Consider the following 20,549-nt stretch of genomic DNA (forward strand, 5'->3'; position numbering starts at 1 on the left):
ATGTACAGATATGAATAGACTGCGCGAGTACATAAACAAGTGATAAGACTAGATAATGCCCAGACAGGGCTAAATTAATGGCTTACACGTATATTATTAACCGACTTCAAAAAAAGGAGTAGGTTATCTATTCGATTGTATTTTTTTCAATGCTTGTTACCTCAGAACTCCGTCATTTATGAACCGGTACCGATTTGTAATTTTTTTTTGCGTTCGTCTAGATATGCCTTCAATTAGGTCCCATAAGCACCAAAGTAGGATCTGATAATCGTATCTTAAGGAAATCGAGGGAACTCTTCAAATATTGTAGGGACACCTATGGTAATTTGGATATATATAGCAGTAACTCGTGCATTTGCTCTTGAAAATCATAATTTGGTGAAGTGGAACTGATGATGAAGACCACATTTGACCAACAGAGCTACTACTCAATAACAAGTACTTCACAGGTTGAATTTCAATTACTTTAACACAGTTGCTAAGCAACTTATGCTCGTCGTAATGCACATGGTAAAATATGGTGTTGAGCAGTTGACATTAAACTATTGTATCTTAGATTATTTACACTAAAAAGCGTGAAAAAAAATTATAACAAAAAATTTAACCGACTAAGTACAAAAAACCATGAAAATAATTTTCTACCAGTCTGAAGTCGGTACCTCAGCACGAGACGGCAGGAGTGATTGAAGTATAAAATATCAGTAGGTATGTAGGTGAAGTACACGACTATAGGTCCACTCCTGCCGTCTCGTGCCGAGGCACCGAGTTCAGACTGGTAGTAAATTATTTTCACGGTTTTGTGTAGTCGGTTCAATTTTTTGTTATAATTTTTTTTTCAGAACCATGGCTGAGCAAAAATTTTCATATAAATAATAAAACAATATTTTATCAAAAAATGCTCTTTACGGCATGAAAAGTCGCAGAGAAAATCTTATATTCTTGAAGGAGCGTTTCTGTCATCAGCGTGGTGATTTCAAATCTAGGTCGAAGTTTCATAGCTTATTTTAATAATTATTAAAAAAAACGTATTAAAAAAATCCGAGCAGGTCTCAATCATCATCATCATCATCAGCCTATGTTCGTCCACTGCTGGACATAGGCCTCTCCCATGGCACGCCACTGAGCACGATCCTCGGCTACTCTCATCCATCTCTTGCCAGCCGCCCTTGCGAAGATCATCGCTCCACCGATCTCAATCGCCCAGATAATATTATTTGAATTTAAAATTTAACACTTGAAGCACGTAAATTGTTTACAACAAGGGGGTCTGAAGGACAAGCTATGTTGCTACGTATAGAACACACCTGTGAGCTTATTACTTCCGCGATATGCGACCATTATGCTGGATGAAAAAAAGCGCGGTTAGCAGTCTTCTACGCATTTGCTGTCTGAGCCTATTGTCTCATTTAAGTATACTAATGCAATCTCGTTAACTTGCTTCGTTAACACCACTCGTATGTGTTTGATTAGGAAGTTGAGGAAGTTAAAATTGGGACTTTTTCATTTTAATTAAATTTATTATGTCATCATCATCATCATCATCATCAGCCGGAAGACGCCCAGTGTTAACAAAGTCCTCCCTATTATAGAACGCCACAAACGTTAATTTGCCACTTGCATCCACCGGTTGATGGTAACTCTTGTGATACACCTGGTGGGATGCCTGCCATCGCTTCATCTTCCGGTTCGTGGTCGTCACTCGAGGACTTTTCTCCCCCAACAGTATTATGACAATGTGGCCAACTTTTTTACCAGTCTACGTTAATCTGAGTTATATTAACTATTTAGTACATTGTGGCATATGAGCTAAATAATCATGCACTTATCTACGTCGGGAGATTACAGTCTGTATAAATAGACTGTTTGGCATCAACGAGTTCAGAGGAGGCTTCGTTTTTATTGCGGACTTTCTGTGGGTGACAGAGGCTTCGGTTTCTACACTCTGTTCCATCGGCAGGCGAAAAGACGAACATTGAAGAAGTATCATAATTATCATATGTTTTGTCTGGTGCACTTTTTACCATTTGCTCTTAGTACAAACTTTCAAAGTATGGACTGTTAGGTGCACTCAAGACAATAAAACGTGTTGTATCACGTTTTAGAATGACGTTGAGAGATACATGCGAAAGGTTGTCCTTAGTAAGTTTTTCGCCTGCCGTTGGAGTTGGAACAGAGTATATGCCGTTATCGGCTTAAGATGTTTTTCCTTGACATTCATAAGACAATGTCTCTGAAACTCTTATTTATATAACCTTATCTGTATTACACACACACAAACATCACGCCTGTATTCCCAAATGAGGTAGGCAGAGCACACGAAACGTTACCACTTTTAGCAATTTTAAGTTGACAAAAACGGTACAATAGTGACAGGTTGCTAGCCTGTCGCCTACGGTATACTTTAACCTCTATCCTCTAAATCAAATAAAATATACTTAAATATATAAATTTATCTGTATAAAGTAAGTTTTATAGGTTCTGTAAAAATGCCGTTTGCGTTCAGAGTTTATAAAGTGGTTCGGTTATTTATATGAGTCGATTTGCTCTTTTTCAATTTTGAGCCGTGCAGTGCGGTAGAAAAGCATTGGCAGCTGGTCTAGTGTCAAAACATGATAACGCCAATAAGAAATGATTTCGATTTTTCTGTAGAGTCTAGAGTAAATAGAGTTAAATCTGAGTTGTCGCTGTCGCTGTCGCTGTGGAATGACTAATTAATTACCACTTAACTTTATATCTTCGTAAGTGCGATAGCTAGCAGCAATTTTATAGGCTATTAGATTGATTTGTGAGTGTATGCTGCGGACTCGTGCCAGATTTTATAAAATACAACGTAACAGAGACAAAAATACGGTTCTACAAGTAAATATATATACCAAATATATATCATGAGTCATGAGATACTTGTCACCAATTGTCCTAATCCCAAACTAAGCAAAGCTTGTACTATGGATACTAGGCAACTGATAAACATACTTATATAAATAAATACATACTTAAATACATATTAAACATCCAAGACCCGAGAATAAGCATACGTATTATTCATACAAATATCTGCCCCGGCCGGGAATCGAACCGGACCTCAAGCTTCGTAGTCAGGTTCTCTAACCACTTGGTCATCCGGTCTTCAATATCGGAATATGTGAAAGCTACGTCGTTTTTAAGATTTCTCGTAAAAAATCTAGTTAAAATCGTGTTTTTGATGTCGTATGAATTCCTGTCGTCTTATCTCGTGAACAAACATTTAATTTAATTTTCCTACTAACATATGGTACCTACCCATCCCGCTTAAAATAAAATTAAATTACTTCCAGATTGGAGCGTAAATTACCTTTTGCAATTGTTGTTGAGTTAGTTTAAAGCGTTCTAAATGTTAACCTACGTGAATTAATTCCAAATACATTTAATTTTATAATAATGAATATTGAATCACTAACAAATGGCCTCAATTAAATCACGATCGAATGTTGATGAGGACAGAGGAAACATTTTAAAATCGCAGCAAAATCTTTTTTGGTTTATTTTATTCTATGCTTTATCAAATTATGCTTCAATGGAATATCTCGTTTATTATTACAGTTTTGTCGTCCCCCTTCCTCAGAGGTCCTTCGTGCCCACCTTACCCCACTGACCCTAATTATTTTAAACAAAGTTTATCAAAACCTTCGTAACCTTATTATTCTCGCTTCGTACGCGCCGTTGACATTTGGCTCCTCAGCGACAGCCTACTTTAATTACCATGTACCTACGTTAATGTTATTTTTGTACAGTGTCTAAAGAAGCTAGACGTGGCGTGTGCCGTCTTATAAAGGCACACAGGGCCCGTACCCAGGACCCCAACCAGATATGACTGACTTTCGGGACCCTGTAAGGTCAGGGCCCCGTGTGCCCTATAAGAAAGACTGGTACAGGCTGCGTCTTGCTTCTTTAGTAAATGAATATTCGTTTAAGCGATATTGATTAGTCTTTGTCGTCAATGATATTCATATTAACGTTTTCCAACGGGGCCTCATATTCTTTGGTGCATAATGGCCCCGGCTCTAAGACGGCTTTGGAGGCAGCCTATTTCGATTACCATATACTGGAGTCTGGAAAGTCTGGAACCACTGGAAATAGCCAAATCTTTTCGTGTTGCATCTCTCGCTCCTTTTCTGTTTTATCTATGCCTCATACAAAACCAAAACGGCCTGGTCAATGACATCAGAATTCATCTTTTTTTTTATCAACGGCAAACCGGTAGCTTCACCATTGTTACAACAAAGTAGTATTTAAAAGGATTTTATTTAGGTATTTTCGACTGGTTCTCTCTCTTGATTATCTTATTTGACTTATGCAACTTGTGTTTTTGTTTTGTTATCTTCGGTGGCCAGGATTTTTAAGACAAATTGGTGGGTGGCAGTTTCTATGAAGATATTTAAGATCATTTTAAACAGAGTTAGGGTGGTACTTTCGCTTTGCCGAGTTTATGGAATATTTTAACGTTTTAAACTTTCGTGATTTTCTCTCATTGTCAAAATACGTTAAAACACATGAGTAATATTTGTGATCAAGTGCGGTAGTTCGAAGGACTCGCGCTGCTAGGCGGACTTGACACCCCACACTTCAGTCTACTCGTGACCACGGCCACTATAATTTGGTCGAAACGTCGAGGTCAATATTACGCGTGTGTTTTTTGCGTGATAAGTCCTGTTTGTGGTATTTTGATTATGGAATATTTGTCGTTAGCAGATCTTTATCAAATTTTATACTTATGTTTGCCTTAACTTCTAGTCAAAGACTAATCAGCAATTGAATAAACTTGCTGGTTGTTTTTACGTACTTCCAATGGTCTAATGATGTGACGGTCAATAAATCAATCAAGACTTTTCATTTTGTGTATTTAAAGAACATGCCATTTACTCTGAATCAACTTGCATTACTTATATGTACCTAGATGTTAAGGGGCTGTTTCACCATCCATTGATTAGTGTTCACTGACGGTTAAATGTGATGCCGTCTCTATTTGTTTGGTTGGAATAGACGGAGACGGCATCACATTTAACCGTCAGTTAACTTAACACTAATCAATGGATCGTGAAACAGCCCCTAAATTAAGTATCTTCATATTGTCTATTTACATTTGATAATACTTTAAACTTAATAGGGAGGGACTATTAATTAGTAACTTAAATACAACTATAAGAGCATCAGTACTAATGGTTTTGGATTCAGACTATTTTCTACATTTATGTCATAGTGCACTGGCCTATTATCGTTTGCTAATAAATCACGATTCGCAATAATGAATTGCGCAATCAATAGTCTCGTCTGGTCTTTCTTATCTATCACAGACATGTTTGTCCGGTCATTTCATGGATCCATCTGGAAATTATGTGTTGGTCAAAGAAAACACTATGATACTTGCCTTCAAACTTCGGAGTTAAATTTTTGACCCACTAGCCAGTTCGGTTATCCGTTGTCAGATCGTCACAGCTTAAAAGTTGCTGCGTAACCTTGGAATTCCTCGAATCAGCTGTTGTTTTTTTTCCAGTAGGCACAACGACGACCCACTTGACGGTTGTGCGAGTGAACAACGACCCGACGCCGGTGAAGGACCACCAGGTTCCCGTCTTCCTGTACAGCCGGCACGGCTTCGTGCCGGATCAGTGGGACCTCACCACTAACCAGGTCAGTCTCTTCAACATTAAGTGTAGTTTAGAACTTCAAAAAAAATCCTATAAGTTACATTAGCATTGCGGCGCTCGATTGACCACCACAATACAAACTCGTTGGGTTTACGGCCTCGCAATGTAATGCAATTTGCATGATTTTTCTTGCAGGTCTAAACCAAGCTTTATAATATAAGTATGGCCGTAACTCGTGCAACAAGTATGAGCATTCGCGGCACACTTCAGTGTTTGAAACCAGCATCAAAATTGTTAACTTTGTTTTTGTGAATTACCAAATTGATTTTACGGAAGAAACGAATACCTACTTCAGCATTATCTAGACAACTCTTTAGTTTCTTATTCAAATCTTTAGACATTGACGTGTTTTTATGGAGCTGATGTCTCTGTAAAATATTTTCTTACTGGTAATAAGTATGTAGTACTGATTTTATATTCATGCAAAGTTGAATCGTAAACATACGTTTGCTCATTGGTGTCAAGTAGTGTTAAAAGTTTTGAACATGAAACTACCGTGAGATTCACTCATATTAAATATAATGACCCACATGAACATGTCGAGCTAAACTCGATTTAAGACGTGAGTTATCCGGGTCATTATATTTAATATGAGTGTTAAAAGTGTCTATATATAATAATGAACAACTGTTATGTCAGCCAGCACCCACTTACCGCTTTTCTTTTCACACGGGGTCGTTTCCAATGGAAAAACAAAAGAGAAGTTTCTTATACGCCTCCATATATAATTCGTACAATGTTGGCTACCTATTGTTTCGAAGTCTTCGCGAAATGTTAGCAATAACAATAGGAGATACATGTTTTTGTCTTCGAAATTATAGCTAGACCGTACGACAGATACCCATTAATAACTGGCGAAGTTGGTTCTAAAATATATTTTATGGTTTAATCGGCCTTCGGGTTTTGCTTTTATTTTAATTTTAAATTGCTCTTGTCCTACACGCGTGGGTTCAATGACAGCGATTATTTTCACGCGCTGAAATCGAGCGAGTCTTTGCCACCGATTTTACATGAAATGTTTTTGGTGGGTAGGTACTAATATCTGAAAATGTTACAATACATTTAATAATTTTCAATTGAACTGGTATTTGCATTCGTATTCTGTTATCGCATTGAAACCAGGTTAACGGGTCTCGTTGTGGCTCTGATAATAGAGTTATCGAGTGCAAAAAATATTCGGCATTTAAGCTACGCATCTGTGGGTATAATAAATATACTTAACAATGTAATACTTAAATAGGTTGGTAACATTTATCACAATTCATGGGGCTTGAATCATTTGTGCACTCCCTTGAAAATATTCATTGTCTTATTAGAATCATCATCAGACGAAACACGAAAGGCATCCACTGTAGGACAGGTCAAGTATTATAATAAAAATTAATAATAATAAATATAATGGGACAATTGACATTTGACACCAATTAATCTAGTCCCATGGCTGTCTGGTCATAGATGAGTAAATATTTATTAATTTTTGACCCATCCTTGATGGGGAGGCCCATTGTCAGCTAAAGTAGTCAAAAAGTCAAAAGTTCTGAATTTATTTCATCACTAAAGGCTGTTTCAGCACCCATTGATTAATTTTATTTGACGGATAAATGTGATGCCGTCTCTGTTTGTTTGTCAGAATAAACGAGTAAATGTATTTAGAACTAAATACTCCGCCATCACACGTGCAACACAGCGTCGCATGTACATGTGTGTTTTCATGCAGAGAGCGCCCTCCACTTGCTTCAAAATATTTGATACTCTTGTTTGTCGGTTTTGATTAATTCCAGTGTTATGAATGCCGTAATTATTACAAGCACGAGTCAGTTATCGCGTTTATGGCAGGCACGTGTCGCTGGCACAGTTGATATATCCGATATCGCATATTCATGGGGCTTGAATCATTTGTGCATTACCTTGGCTTAGAGTATGAGGTGAGGACTACTTAAGTGGTTGTCAGTATATTGGTTTAGAACGTGTCTAGTGAAATGATAAAACGAGTTGATTTTGCTTGTTCGTTTCGTCAACCCACTTTTTTTTTTTATACGACTGGAAGGCAAACGAGCAAGTGGGTCTCCTGATGGTAAGAGATCACCACCGCCCATAAACATCTGCAACACCAGGGGTATTTTAGATACGTTGCCAACCTAGAGGCCTAAGATGGAATACCTCAAGTGCCAGTAATTTCACCGGCTGTCTTACTCTCCACGCCAGGAGGAGGATTAGCGAGCAAGATGGTGATAGCCATCCGGGCGGGCCTTGCACAAGGTCCTACCACCTGCACTCCACTTAACGTGTTTTAGGGATTTTATCAAATCAAATCAAAACAAATCTGGTCAAATGATAAAACGAATTAACTTTTTTGGCTGATTTCGTCATTTTAGGTACTAAAAAGATTCAGAGATTTGATCGAATGACTGATGTTTTCTAGGCAAATGATAATGCATTTGCCATTTTAACACCCTGCGTGATTTGGTCATAGCCCTTAGAGATGTGTTTAAATCTCTGTTTTGGCCATTTCACCGCGACATGCATATCAATAGGAATTATGTAAATAACAATCAGAGCCAAATAAGAAGGGTAGGTTTAGCAATGACCTATTTACTTACGCTATTTTCAAAACTGGCTGCTGCCTTCATTTGAAGGGATGTTTTCAAAAACAACATAACTAACATTTTTGGCGGATTTGAGTTATTAGTATCAGTGTTCGTCTAAGAAGGAGCTGCAAATGATATTGTCCAGAAATTATCCCATTTCTCCAAAATTATTACCTTAAAATATACTCATTTAACAAAAACTATGTAAAACTACATTATTTTTATAGGTAGCGATAACAATAGCAGCGGATGTGTCGATACAAAAAGTTCACATAATGAAGTAAAATAAGCCTGTATTTCTTAGAACAAGAAGACATTTCCTAGACAACTTTGTTTTATTTTCGTACAATAAGAACATAACATAAGTAGTCGTAAAAATAGATTTATATTTAAAAATGTTCAAAAAAAATGTTCTATACATTATCAGTTGGAGATGGTCAGTATTTATGCAAAATCAAGTCTGTGGCCTATGATTTACATAATGTAAATGACAGTTTCCTCACCCCTCTTCACACTTTATTCTTTCCTGTATCGCCCAAACAATAGGTACAAACAGTCTTTATATTTTTCTGACAGCTAAACTAAAATAAACCACCATTAGAGAAAGTTTTTCGTTGATTTTTTGTTAAGTATTTTTTTTTCACGATTTTTAGTGTGTATAATATAAGATACAATAGTTTAATGTCAACTGCTCATCACCTTTTAGGAAAAATTGCTTTTTCCGATGCAGAGACGTTTATTCAAAAGTCCTGGTGCTTCATCATCCGTTCCATTTCACCATATGCATTACGAGGAGCATAAATTGCTTAGCAACTGCGTTAAAGTAATTAAAATTAAACCTATGAAATACTTGTTATTGAGTAGTACCTAACTCCGGTGGTCAACTGTGGTCTTCACTTGTCTTTATCATTAGATCCACTTGACCAAATGATGATGTTCAAGAGCAAATGCACCAGTTACTACTAAATATATCCAAATTACCATAGGTGTCCAATATTTGAAGAGTTCCCTCAATTTCCTTAGGATCCAATCATCAGATCCTGATTTCGTGCCTATGGGAACTAATTAGAGGTATTCCTATACAAACGATTTTGCAGGTTGTAGGACCTTGTGCAAGGTCCGCTCCGATTGCTACCACCATCTTGCTCGCTAATCCTGCCGTGAAACAGCAGTGCTTGCACTGTTGTGTTTCGGCGTGGAGAGTAAGACAGCCGGTGAAATTACTGGCAATTGAGGTATCCTATCTTAGGCCTCTAGGTTGGCAACGCATCTGCAAGCCCCCTGCCTGGTGTTGCAGGTGTCTATGGGCGGTGGTCATCTCTTACCATCAGGAGCCCCACTTGCTCGTTTTCCATCCAGTCGAATAAAAAAAATACTTTTTTTTTTCAAATCGGTTCATAAATATGGATTCTGAGGTAACAACCAAAAAAATACCGAATTGATAACCTCCTCCTTTTCCGCTTAAAAAACAAGCTGTCATTATCAATATATGACACGTCATTTAAACGTTAGATGTAAGAAGTGATCGTAATTTGTGCATCTGACATTGCATCACGCGAGCCAACCAATCCCTGAATTATTTCTGAATTTTAACCAATCAACAAGCACGTCTTTTTGCAACCTCGAAATTGATTCGTATTTCAATCATAAGTCGTTTTCGTTTTAGGTATAGCCACTTTTTGTGTGGAATTTGGTCTGATTTACGCTTCCTGACTTATTATTTATTCGTAGCCTGTAAAATCATATCTAGTGTAATTATGTTGTTTTTGTAAACATCCCTTCATTTGTATTCCAACCACGAATTAACTCACCACCTACCAGTCGTCACGTGGTAATTTATTTCCTGGCGTATCGTTCAGCGGCACATTTAGCTCCGGCTTTACTAATGAGGATTGACGGTTTTGTCGAAACAAAAGCTAATTTAAATATACTTTTGCATTTATTTCTCATAAAAATCTAATATGATGACGTATTGACGTCGATTTGGCCAGTTTTGCTGATCATCCAACTACTTGCCCTTGGTGTTCTGTTAAAACACGCTGCTGCTGAGACCAGCGTTACATTAAAGATATAAGTACCACTACCATGAGTTTAAAGTAATCCTACTCGATAGCGACGGCGTAAATTATTTGTAGAAGCGCTGTACAATTCTCCATATAAATAATTTACGTCCTCGCTATCGAGTACGGTCACTGTAAACTCATGGTAGTGGTAAAGGTGAAGTCAGACGAGCGTAATTTTTTTGAGTCGTGACCCGCGTGTTTTTGGTCGCGTAATTTCTGCTGCATTCGGTTTTAACAAAAGTCCAGTTTGTGCCACATGGCGACTGAAAATGAGTACTCAGCAGAAATTACGCGGCTCACGACTCAATGAATTACGTTACGTTAGAGGTTTGACCGAGAAAAATAAATGTAGTTGGAAAAATAATCATAATTTTTTACAAGGTTTCATTTAACTTGCCTTGTTTGTTGTCGTTGTTTTTTCTTTGGGTCAAATCCTGCTAAATTATTTTTGACCCACTTAAACTGGATTGCAATGCAAGTACAGTCAGCAAAAAATCTTCTATATTTTTTATTAAACAGAAACTTATTAATGATTCAAGAGGCAAAGCTGAAATGTCAGAGTATATCAATGCCAAGGGCGAGAGCGGAAAAAGAAGGACGAAAACTACTGCGCAACAAATCTTAATCAACATGAAATTTAATATTTTAAATACATACGGATGTGTTGATATTTTGTCTCTGAGATTAATAAGTGTTTGTCTCCGTGATATTTCTGAAAAATAATTTGATTTGATATTAATAGTTTCAGCAAACGTTGAATATTCGGAGTGATCTTAATTCTTTCCGCAGTTTTCAGCCAACATAACTGTTCATGGCTGCTGACCAATAAATTACAGTAGAGCTAGTTTTTGAACGCTTTCCACTTTCGCCAGAGCAGAGGTTAACGAACGACTTCATAAACAACTGTGCTATTGTTAGAGCAGTTTTCAACTGCGCGAAAATATTAAAATCGGTGTGAGAATGTACCCTAAATGTCATATTGGTTGCAAGCCTTTATTTCTACCTAGGGACTTCTTTAACCGTTTTAGACGTGTGCTGTGCTGTCATTTATACTTTTCTACACGACTTGGAGTGATTAGCAGTGGATCACTATGGAAGGGTCCTGTAACACAGGGCAGGACATCCTGCACCCCCTTGCCCTTACACCCTTAGTTGGAACTTCTCTGCCAAAATTTTATTGGAATAAACACTTTTTCATTTAACATTTAACGTGTTTTGTCCGCTGTTTTAAGTCAAATCTTGCATTTCGAATTTCATCCACTTCTAAAGGTCGGATTGACTTGAAATTTGATGTAAGTAATCATGTAAGTAGATTCTTACTGAGAGAATTGTTTTTTTGTGGAAATGGTACAAAACAGAATTGTAATGTATTATATTATGGCTTTTTATACGGAACTAGGTGCCAGAAACGTAGAAAATTATGTTTTATGTGAACCCTTTTTTTTCTCCACGCATACGTAATCAATACCCCGGTTTACTTATACGTAATGCTAAGAATATAACGTTAACATATATTATTAACGCGATCGAAATGACGCGTTACGTTACGTGTCGTATCACGCCTATTTATGTTCGAATCTCATTGAGTTAATAGATATCTTTATAAATTTAATAAAAAGCTAGACGTGGGTACAACTATTTAATCTATTTCTAAATAAAATAAGCACGTAATTGATTTGAGTTGTGGCTGAAAAAAAAGCTAACGTTTCATTGCCACTTTTTTGCTGAGCTCGCACAAAAAAACACTAACCTACCGTAATCTGACATTATACCACGCTATAACACGATTTTATTTTGTTATCTAATAGTTACGTTTTGTTTTGAACTTGGGCTCAGTGCAGACAGCCGGAATGTTTCTATGAATTCAGTAACCAAATTCATAATTGAAAATACCTTGGCGTTTGCATGCCATACTATTTAAATCAAGTGGTCTTGGGTCAATTGCCAAATTTACCATGAAAAAGCGATTCTATGTAAGACTAAAGTACCGCAGTAAGTCGTGATCAAAGTAGATTGCCGCATCCTCCCGTGTTGTTTATATTTTGTATTGTATGTACTACTTACGCGAACAAAGCGAAGTTGTAGGGAAAAGCTAGTTTTTATAAGCTTCTCTTGCTATCCTAACCTGATCACCTAAATCTCGTTTTAATCTTTCCCGGCTAATTATATAATTCAGAATATAATCTCTAAGTTTTATCTTTATTATCGTTTTATCTTTCTGTCACACCGATCTGAGATTATCAAAATCGTTACGAATTAGAATGCGTGTGGCGACTTGGAAAGTGGATCTTTGAATATTTTGTTTGTTTGTTTGTTTGTTTATACTCTTTATTGTACAAAAAGGAAAAACAAAAAGGTTACATAAATAAAAGTTGTGTTAAGTACAAAGGCGGACTTATATTTTTGTATTTTATTTCCCTGAATTATTCAATTTATACATGTCTGTCTGAGCCCAGCGCCTTACAAAATCGGTTAGTCGAGCTTATTTTTTTGACGTTTATAGTTGCGGTAAAAGCTTTTAGTTTTTTTTTTAAAGGGAAACAAACACTCCGAGCGCGTTGATGATGAAAAAATAAATGAAACGCTGTTGATTTGATCTCGTTTAAACTTATTGCGTTGTTAAATCTAATTCGGGTAAACAATAATACCCAAAAAGGTATTGCGTACGTTTTAAAGTATTATTTGACCGTGAATTTATTTAAAAAAAGTCTTATTAAAGTTACCTATGAGTATGTTTATGAATTATGCATAATAATCTTATATGACTGCTAAAAATACTACAATGTACAGGTTTCCTTATCGAGATAGAGTTGTTTCTGAATTTTGACTTAATATCGTCGATAAAATTTAAATATGTAACGAATGCAAATTTGTAATAAAGAAAAACCATCAAGTGCGTGTCGGGCCATGCGCTATAGGGAGATAAGACGAAACATTTTTTTTTAAAACCTTCAAGTAATACATTAAAGCAGCATACATGAATAATCAAAAGTCATAACGTGCAACGTCTCGTTTCCAGGTTGTTAAGTATACTTACGAACAAATGTGACATTGAGATCACTGACCTCTCTGATTATAGCTTCTCTACACTACAACTACATAGTTCCACCAACCAACTGAACTCGCTGAATGGAAATAAGGCGCCACAATTATGAGTAAAGTTATTAATTAAAAATGTTGCTAAGAATAATCGAAAACATGCAAGCAACTATTTCATAAATTGTTGTTTTTTGTTATTAACTTTTTACACCGGTTGCAATTAAATTTATTGACATTGGATAATTAAGCCTTTGATTTGTACAACATGGCAACAACGTAAAACAAATACTCAAGTAATACGAGTATACACGTTACTATTGTCGACTTCACTCGGACAACTTTGTAAATCATTAATAACAGTCGTTAAACCGTACATTTATATGTAGATGTAACGTATTTTTTGTCGTGGATTTCTGTTCTATATAAATGTTTTTATCTGTTCCGGTTTGTTACGTATGAGGCGCCAACAACCAAGCTGTCTCTGTCTCTGGTTCTATACAACGAAGTTCAAAATTCGAACATCGTATCTTGCCGTCCCACTGGCGCTTAAATTATTTAATAAGAGAGTGACATGTACGATACGAACTTCGATCATTGAATTTCGTAGTACCCCCTGACTCAGAGTGCGGGTATCGTACTACACTCTTGGCACGTAATCTTGGTAGATTTGTCATTTTATTACTCGCATTTATTTTAACCTTGTGTGGAGAGACGTTTTGTTTTTTGCTATAGGGACAAAATTAATCGCTCTGGCACTGCCTAGGCACAACTCCAACTCTCTTGCTCGTTTGCTATCCAGTCGAATAAAAAAAAAAACTAATCAATCTGTCGGTCCATTTTGACGTTGAAGGTAGAACAAATAAATAATGCTTACCTAAATATTATTAATTACTTAGCCTGCCTGTGTACAATTAACACAAGGACAAAAATAAATGTTACCCAAAAGAGAGCCTTGCGGCAACTAGTAGGCAGATACTCCCACCGAGCGTTGCGTAATTGAATGAGAGTGCTGATTCGTAGAAGAAAAGAACTCTTAAGCCCTTTGTTAGTTTATTCCTTGTGTTGACCAGATAATTCTACAGTTACCTTGTTGTTGAACGAGGATAAACGCTTACTAAGCTTAACTCAATTCAACATTTGTGTTTGTGGGTCTATTTTACGTTTGATTTCGCAAGAAACATACCGTAGAAGTAGACGCATAAACGAAGGTGAGACAGTGTAGACGAAGATAAAAAGAAGATTATAATATTGTTATTTGTTAAAAAGTTGCCATAGGATAGGAGGTGGGAGGACGTCGACATACATATTAAATCCGTGTTATGGAGTGCTTTCTTGTGTTAATATTATCAGAGTGACGTTTCACTGAGCACGTGTCCAAAGATGGTTGTATAAACAATCTCTACTAAATACATTGAATGGTTATGTATATTTTCTAAGTAGACGACTGAATAAAATGTATAAAAGTTCTCAAATGCGCTTCAATATTATTTCCATTGCATCTCATAAATATATTCTTACTTTTGTGATAAATAGAAGCTTGTATTTAAATGCTATTTTCGTTTTAATATACAGTTTGTTTTTTTACACGTGTTCAGTTGTATATTTTGTTGTTTTGTATACTACGAGACCCTAATGTACTTGTCAATTACGTGGTGTTTAGCCAATTTAATGCTTGTTGCTAGGCGCGTGTACCATGTAGGGTCAACAAAAATCTCAAGATAAAAAATTGTACTGTCAAGTTCCGAAGCTCATATTTAATTAAATTAATCCGATAACTCACGTTTTAAATCGACTTTCGAGCTAATTCGTAGCTCTTCTTCGAGCAACGCACCGCTGAAGCTGTGAGAAAAACATGGGGCTCGCCGCAATCAAAAAATGCAGTCTCATTAAAAAAGGTGTTTCTGTACAAATTGCCGTAAACGAAAAACCTATGGGGTACTTCCGATTGTCCTAAAAACTTGAAATTTGATATGAAGGTAGCTCTTATTATAGCACAACTAATAAGTAAAGTCTGAAAATCTTTATTATTTTTATGTCGATTTTACTAACGTAGTATCCTCTTTAGCCAGCCCATCGGTAATGGCAACCTTAATACGACCTCGGATGCGGCCCCCTTGCAGGCCCCGTGATAGCTATATTATAACGCCCAACAGTCCAACACCGATATAGGACTCCGGCCTATTTAAAACGGCATAGATACGTTCACGATACGGTAGTAGAGTTACGGTAGTACGGTACGGTAGAGCGAGGAAATTGTAACTTATGGCCATAGGCTGGAAAAAACTCTATTGATTCGATATTCTTAACGGCTGTGAAGCTAAAACGAGGTTTAACGAATACAAGTAGATTTATTTTTGCAGCTAGCGTTTTTAGATTTTGATTATATACATTCCAAGCTAACGCTATTGGAAAAAGTGACTTAAGTCCGTTTTTAATAAATGACCATCGAAGAACAATCCTTATTTGGAAATCACGGCACAAAAGTGCGCTTAAACTGGCATTGTCATAAAACCCTGTTAAATATCGCGGAACAGTTGAATACATACTATTGCAACTCGGCCTAAACCAAGCGACGCAGAATAGACCACAATAATGTTATACGTATGACCTCCTTTTTACGACACTAAAACTTGAAACACAGTTTGGCGCGTCTATATTTGGTGGTCTTGCCAGATTTAAAATGGTAATTCGTATGATAGGCGCATTGTTGGCTGGCCTAGAGTCAACGTCGTCTGGCTTGTTGCTTGCTAGGCTGCTACTCGTTTCTTTGTCCTCTATCATATCGATCTTTGGTCTTTCTATCAGACTACTGGGACGCGAAAAGAAGCTGAAAGTTAAATTTCTTTAATGTTTCTAATGTTTTAATGTTTATTTGGGTGCAAACGGCACAATGGTTCTTAAAAATAAACAAATTACAATTTACATAAACCAATAAAGCTGCCACCACTTACTGATTCATTTAAGTAAAAGCAAATGAACGGGAAACAAAACTGATAACAGGTTTGTTGGCTAAACCCAGATACGGTTAGCAGGTAATTGAACAAAATTAAATTAACTATTTAAATATGAAACTGCAAAATTGTAAAATGAATGCTATTAATCCAAAAGGGACAGATCACAGAATGCCACTTTTAAACTTAACTAAGGATAAATGAAATACATCTACTTGACAGAAATTAGTATTATGGGCTTTACAGGCCCTGTTAATATAAGAGTTAGATTTATATTTTTTCCTTGTGAGGAGAACATGAAATAATTTATTGAAAGTTCGTGTGTTCAAACGGGAAGCTTTAAAACCCAATCTACTTAACAGATAGGGGGAGTCTATATAGTTTCTTGTAACAAAGCTCTTTTTCATACAGGAATTACTGCGGAACATAGAGTTCTCTACAAACTCTTCTACGAGATTGCAACAGACGATAGGATTGCAAACGAAAAGCATAAAGACAAAATAAATGACAATTTACCTACCTACCTTTTTAAAAATTTAAATTCAGCAAACCGTACATTTTGCACAGCAGCCAACTCTAAAATTGACAGATAGCGAGTGAAGTTGTCAGCAAACTTAATTCTATAACTATGAATGTCTGAAATGCATACTTAGTTAGTTACCTAGTTAGTACTTACTCATTTAAATATGGTTCACTGACCACGTCTTAATTTCTTTGATATCCGTTAACTTCGACAGACGACTCAGTTCATAGTTCATTGTTATGAACTACTTGACAATTAACGTTTTCGCGAAATTTTTATATTGTAAAATAAAAAAAAATGACAAACAAAATAAACAATATTGTTGTGACACATGTATACAACACAGGGACAGGCATAAAAAAATCAACATATTTAACTTTCATTTGCTAAATATTTGTTAATTAAACACGGATAAGTTATGGACTAAAAAAAAATACATAAATTAAGGACCTTTACGATATTTAACTGCTAATAATTAATTATATTAACTCTTGATTATCTTTTAATCATTAAGAGTTAGGCCACTAGACAGATATCAAAATTAACACGGTGTATAGCGATCTACGTACAGACCGACCGTCAGTATTAACCGCCAGAATAATACATACAACCTAACTATTCATGATATTAATAATGTATCTTATCTTAATTATTCTGTCTGCGGTATTAAAGAAGGTACACACGCGTTCAAATGCACTTATGAACGTTTCTGTACATAATAAATCCTATAAAGGTTTCTCAGAAATACTTAATACCGTTGTTCAATTTTGACATCTACTCGTACCTGGAAGTCAAATAAAGCGAAATTGTAAGCGAAATTCCTCAGAATTTTTCCTTTCACGTTTCCTTACCTTTTGATGTGGAAATTTCTCCGCGATACTTGCTATCGAATTGAAGTCATTTAAATTGTTTATGCCGACATTTAGGGGCTGTTTCACCATCCATTGATTAGTGTTAACTGACGGTTAAATGTGATGCCGTCTCTATTTGTTTTGTTCGAATAGACGGAGATGGCATCACATTTAACCGTCAGTTAACACTAATCAATGGATGGTGAAACAGCCCCTTAGACTTTAAAATTAAATTTGCTTAACTTTATTAAACTTACTCATTATTGCCATAAGTAATTTAATTACTTATGTATTAATTAAAATCATCATCTTTATCATAATCATCATTTCTCGTTCTCATTTTGTTGTCTTTGTTTGTTTTTTTTTTTAATTGAAAGCAGGCTTTCTAGCGATGGTTCTTAGACATGTTTTTTCAAAATCGGTTCATACAAGCTTATATTTTGTTTCACTTGTCCCGTTGTCTTTCTGTCTGTCTGTATGTAATCAAATCTTGCAAGTTAAACTCGACCACCTTCCAGTAGTTGGATTGACTTGAAATTTGGTATACTTATGTAAATTGCGTGACAATACAATAATCTGGCAGTCACATCCTGGTAGTCCGGCCAGGATCGTCTCCGCAAGACGGAACTCTTCTACGGTTAATGGCATCGACTTGAAATTTGGTATACAAATGAAGTTTATGTTTGGGTGGCAATGCAAGTACAGTCAACAATAAGTACAGTCGGCAGTTAAAGCTTGTATTAAAAATGATTTTTTTTACCAAAAACCTTTTAAAATTATGTCTGTGTCTTACGGTGTACATTCCGCCGCCTAACTTTGCCTAAAAGTTCATTGCCCCGACTATTAGCACAAAAACTATAAAGTTATAATTCCAATAATTGAATAGGCAATGAATAGGCATAGGTTAAGCGATTCGAACACAATCCGGGAGTAACGTAAAGACGTCGCATAAAAAAAATATCTCAAAAATGCGTCAAAACTGAGTATTAAGTAATGAACTTTTAGGCAGATTTATATGGCGCGTGGTATAGTCGTACGTCGAAGATGAATTTGCCATTTACACGTTAGTCTAGCGCTAGTTTATCTAAGATTATTTGGTGATTACCCATCTTCATTTAGGTTCCGTCCGGCACACGTTTTTACCTTAGACAAACTGAGTGACGTGCGCTATCCTTGAATTTAGGCGCCTCGTGGTGGCTCGTGTTTACAATCACACATTGTATGCATAGTCAGTTGCCACGGCAATGTTTAGTTCGTGGTACAAAGAACCAAAAGTTTAGTTGATAATTATGTCTAATCAGCGGGATTTTGTCAATTTTGGGACTTAGTCCACTTGGTTCGCTCTACATGTTGGATCAACATCGGTCAAACTGAGGAACACGGTTATCTAAGTCTTAGAGTGAAATGTAAATGTGTGTGTGCTCAGGATGGTCGACGTTGCTCCAACATGTAGGTAATTGAAGCGAGCTCTGAAATACAATTTGACGGATATCGAGTTTGCTCGTTGGACTTAAGGAATAAATGGGAATCGAATTTAAATCTCATATCGATAAAATTACTTCCAAACTCTTAATCAAAGAAAAGAAAATTTCTAATCTAATCTACAAGCTACCCCTGGAACACAGATGGTTTTATTTACGCACTTTGCAACTGTATTTTTTATACATCTAGACTACATGTTCTGTTCAACTCCTGAAAGCTTCTGGAGCCCGCTTTGGTATCGCCCACTTATGAAGACTTTTCTCCCATGTCTACTCCCAGTCCGCAACTGGTTGTCGCTTGCGCCACACGTATCGTTTTATGGACACGATTTAATGGCGCTGATGAAGTGACCACTTGCGTTTGTATTCGCTGCTATAGCCAAGGCTATAGCCGGGTAGGCGCGACTCTGTTATACTCTGTGCGGGTTCCGGCAAGGAATAATTCGTGCGGTACAAAATGCCCACTATTAGCAACACTACGGTATCGCCTCCTATAACATCAGGTGGCAGTAAGGTAGTTCACACTATTATATATGACTGTAGGTATAATATAACAACTGTAATAAATAACCCTCCTTCGGGTAGTCGCGTAAAAACCATAGAAATTATTTTTCATTTAAAAACTGGACTATTTATTAAGTAACTGTAAAATTTGACTTTATGATGCTTCGAAATTAAATAGTTTTCCATAGTTTTTTTTTAGTTCAGTAATAATCCAAAATCTATTGCCATTCGAAAAGTTATCGGTGCAGTAAATTCAAAGCAACTCGTGTGTCAAGGATTTTTTCACTCGTATGCACGTAATATTAAAAGTCCGAACGTCTTATACTAACAAAATGAGCTATATATGTAACAAATTAGCAACTAAAATGCAAAAACAGGACATTTTCCTACAGGGCCGGTTCTTTTTTTCACCCTTTGTGTCATTTGTTAGTGCCGTTTCAACGCTAATATGATCATACTCGTAATTTCATACTAAAATCTATAGCATGTGCGAAGAAATTCAATGGTATGTAATTGTCCCGATCTTCACTTTCTGTGAACAGGCCTGTGTCATGGGGGGCTACTACGAAATTCGGAAATCGAAGCTCGTATCGTACCGTCCCTCTCACTCTCGTATTAAAAAAAGCGTTAGCGGGACGGCAAGATACGAACTTCGAATTTTGCACTTCGTAGTAAAGGGCCTGTAGTGGGACGTATATCCTCCTAACAACGCCCAAGTCAAATTTTTGATTTATTAACATCAAACTACAAATTGGTCATTTATGACAGAGTTGGATGTTCAAATTGCAATATAAGTCCTTTATAAAGGACTCTGGGCGTTAGGGTGATATACCAAGGCCGAGGTGATGACTGGCTCAAGGACTAT

At 36.4% G+C, this 20,549-nt stretch overlaps 1 protein-coding gene across 1 annotated transcript in view; it reads left to right on the forward strand.

The window, feature by feature from the left end:
• LOC141437468 (GATOR complex protein NPRL2-like) overlaps positions 1–20,549 on the forward strand; it is a 76,697-nt gene that overhangs the window by 19,832 nt on the left and 36,316 nt on the right. Inside the window, exon 4 of the mRNA XM_074100871.1 lies at positions 5,531–5,667. Coding sequence (XP_073956972.1) covers positions 5,531–5,667 — 137 coding nt within the window. The remainder of the gene's footprint in view (positions 1–5,530; positions 5,668–20,549) is intronic.

Source organism: Choristoneura fumiferana, chromosome 17, assembly GCF_025370935.1.
Source record: "Choristoneura fumiferana chromosome 17, NRCan_CFum_1, whole genome shotgun sequence".
Lineage (NCBI taxonomy): Eukaryota > Metazoa > Arthropoda > Insecta > Lepidoptera > Tortricidae > Choristoneura > Choristoneura fumiferana.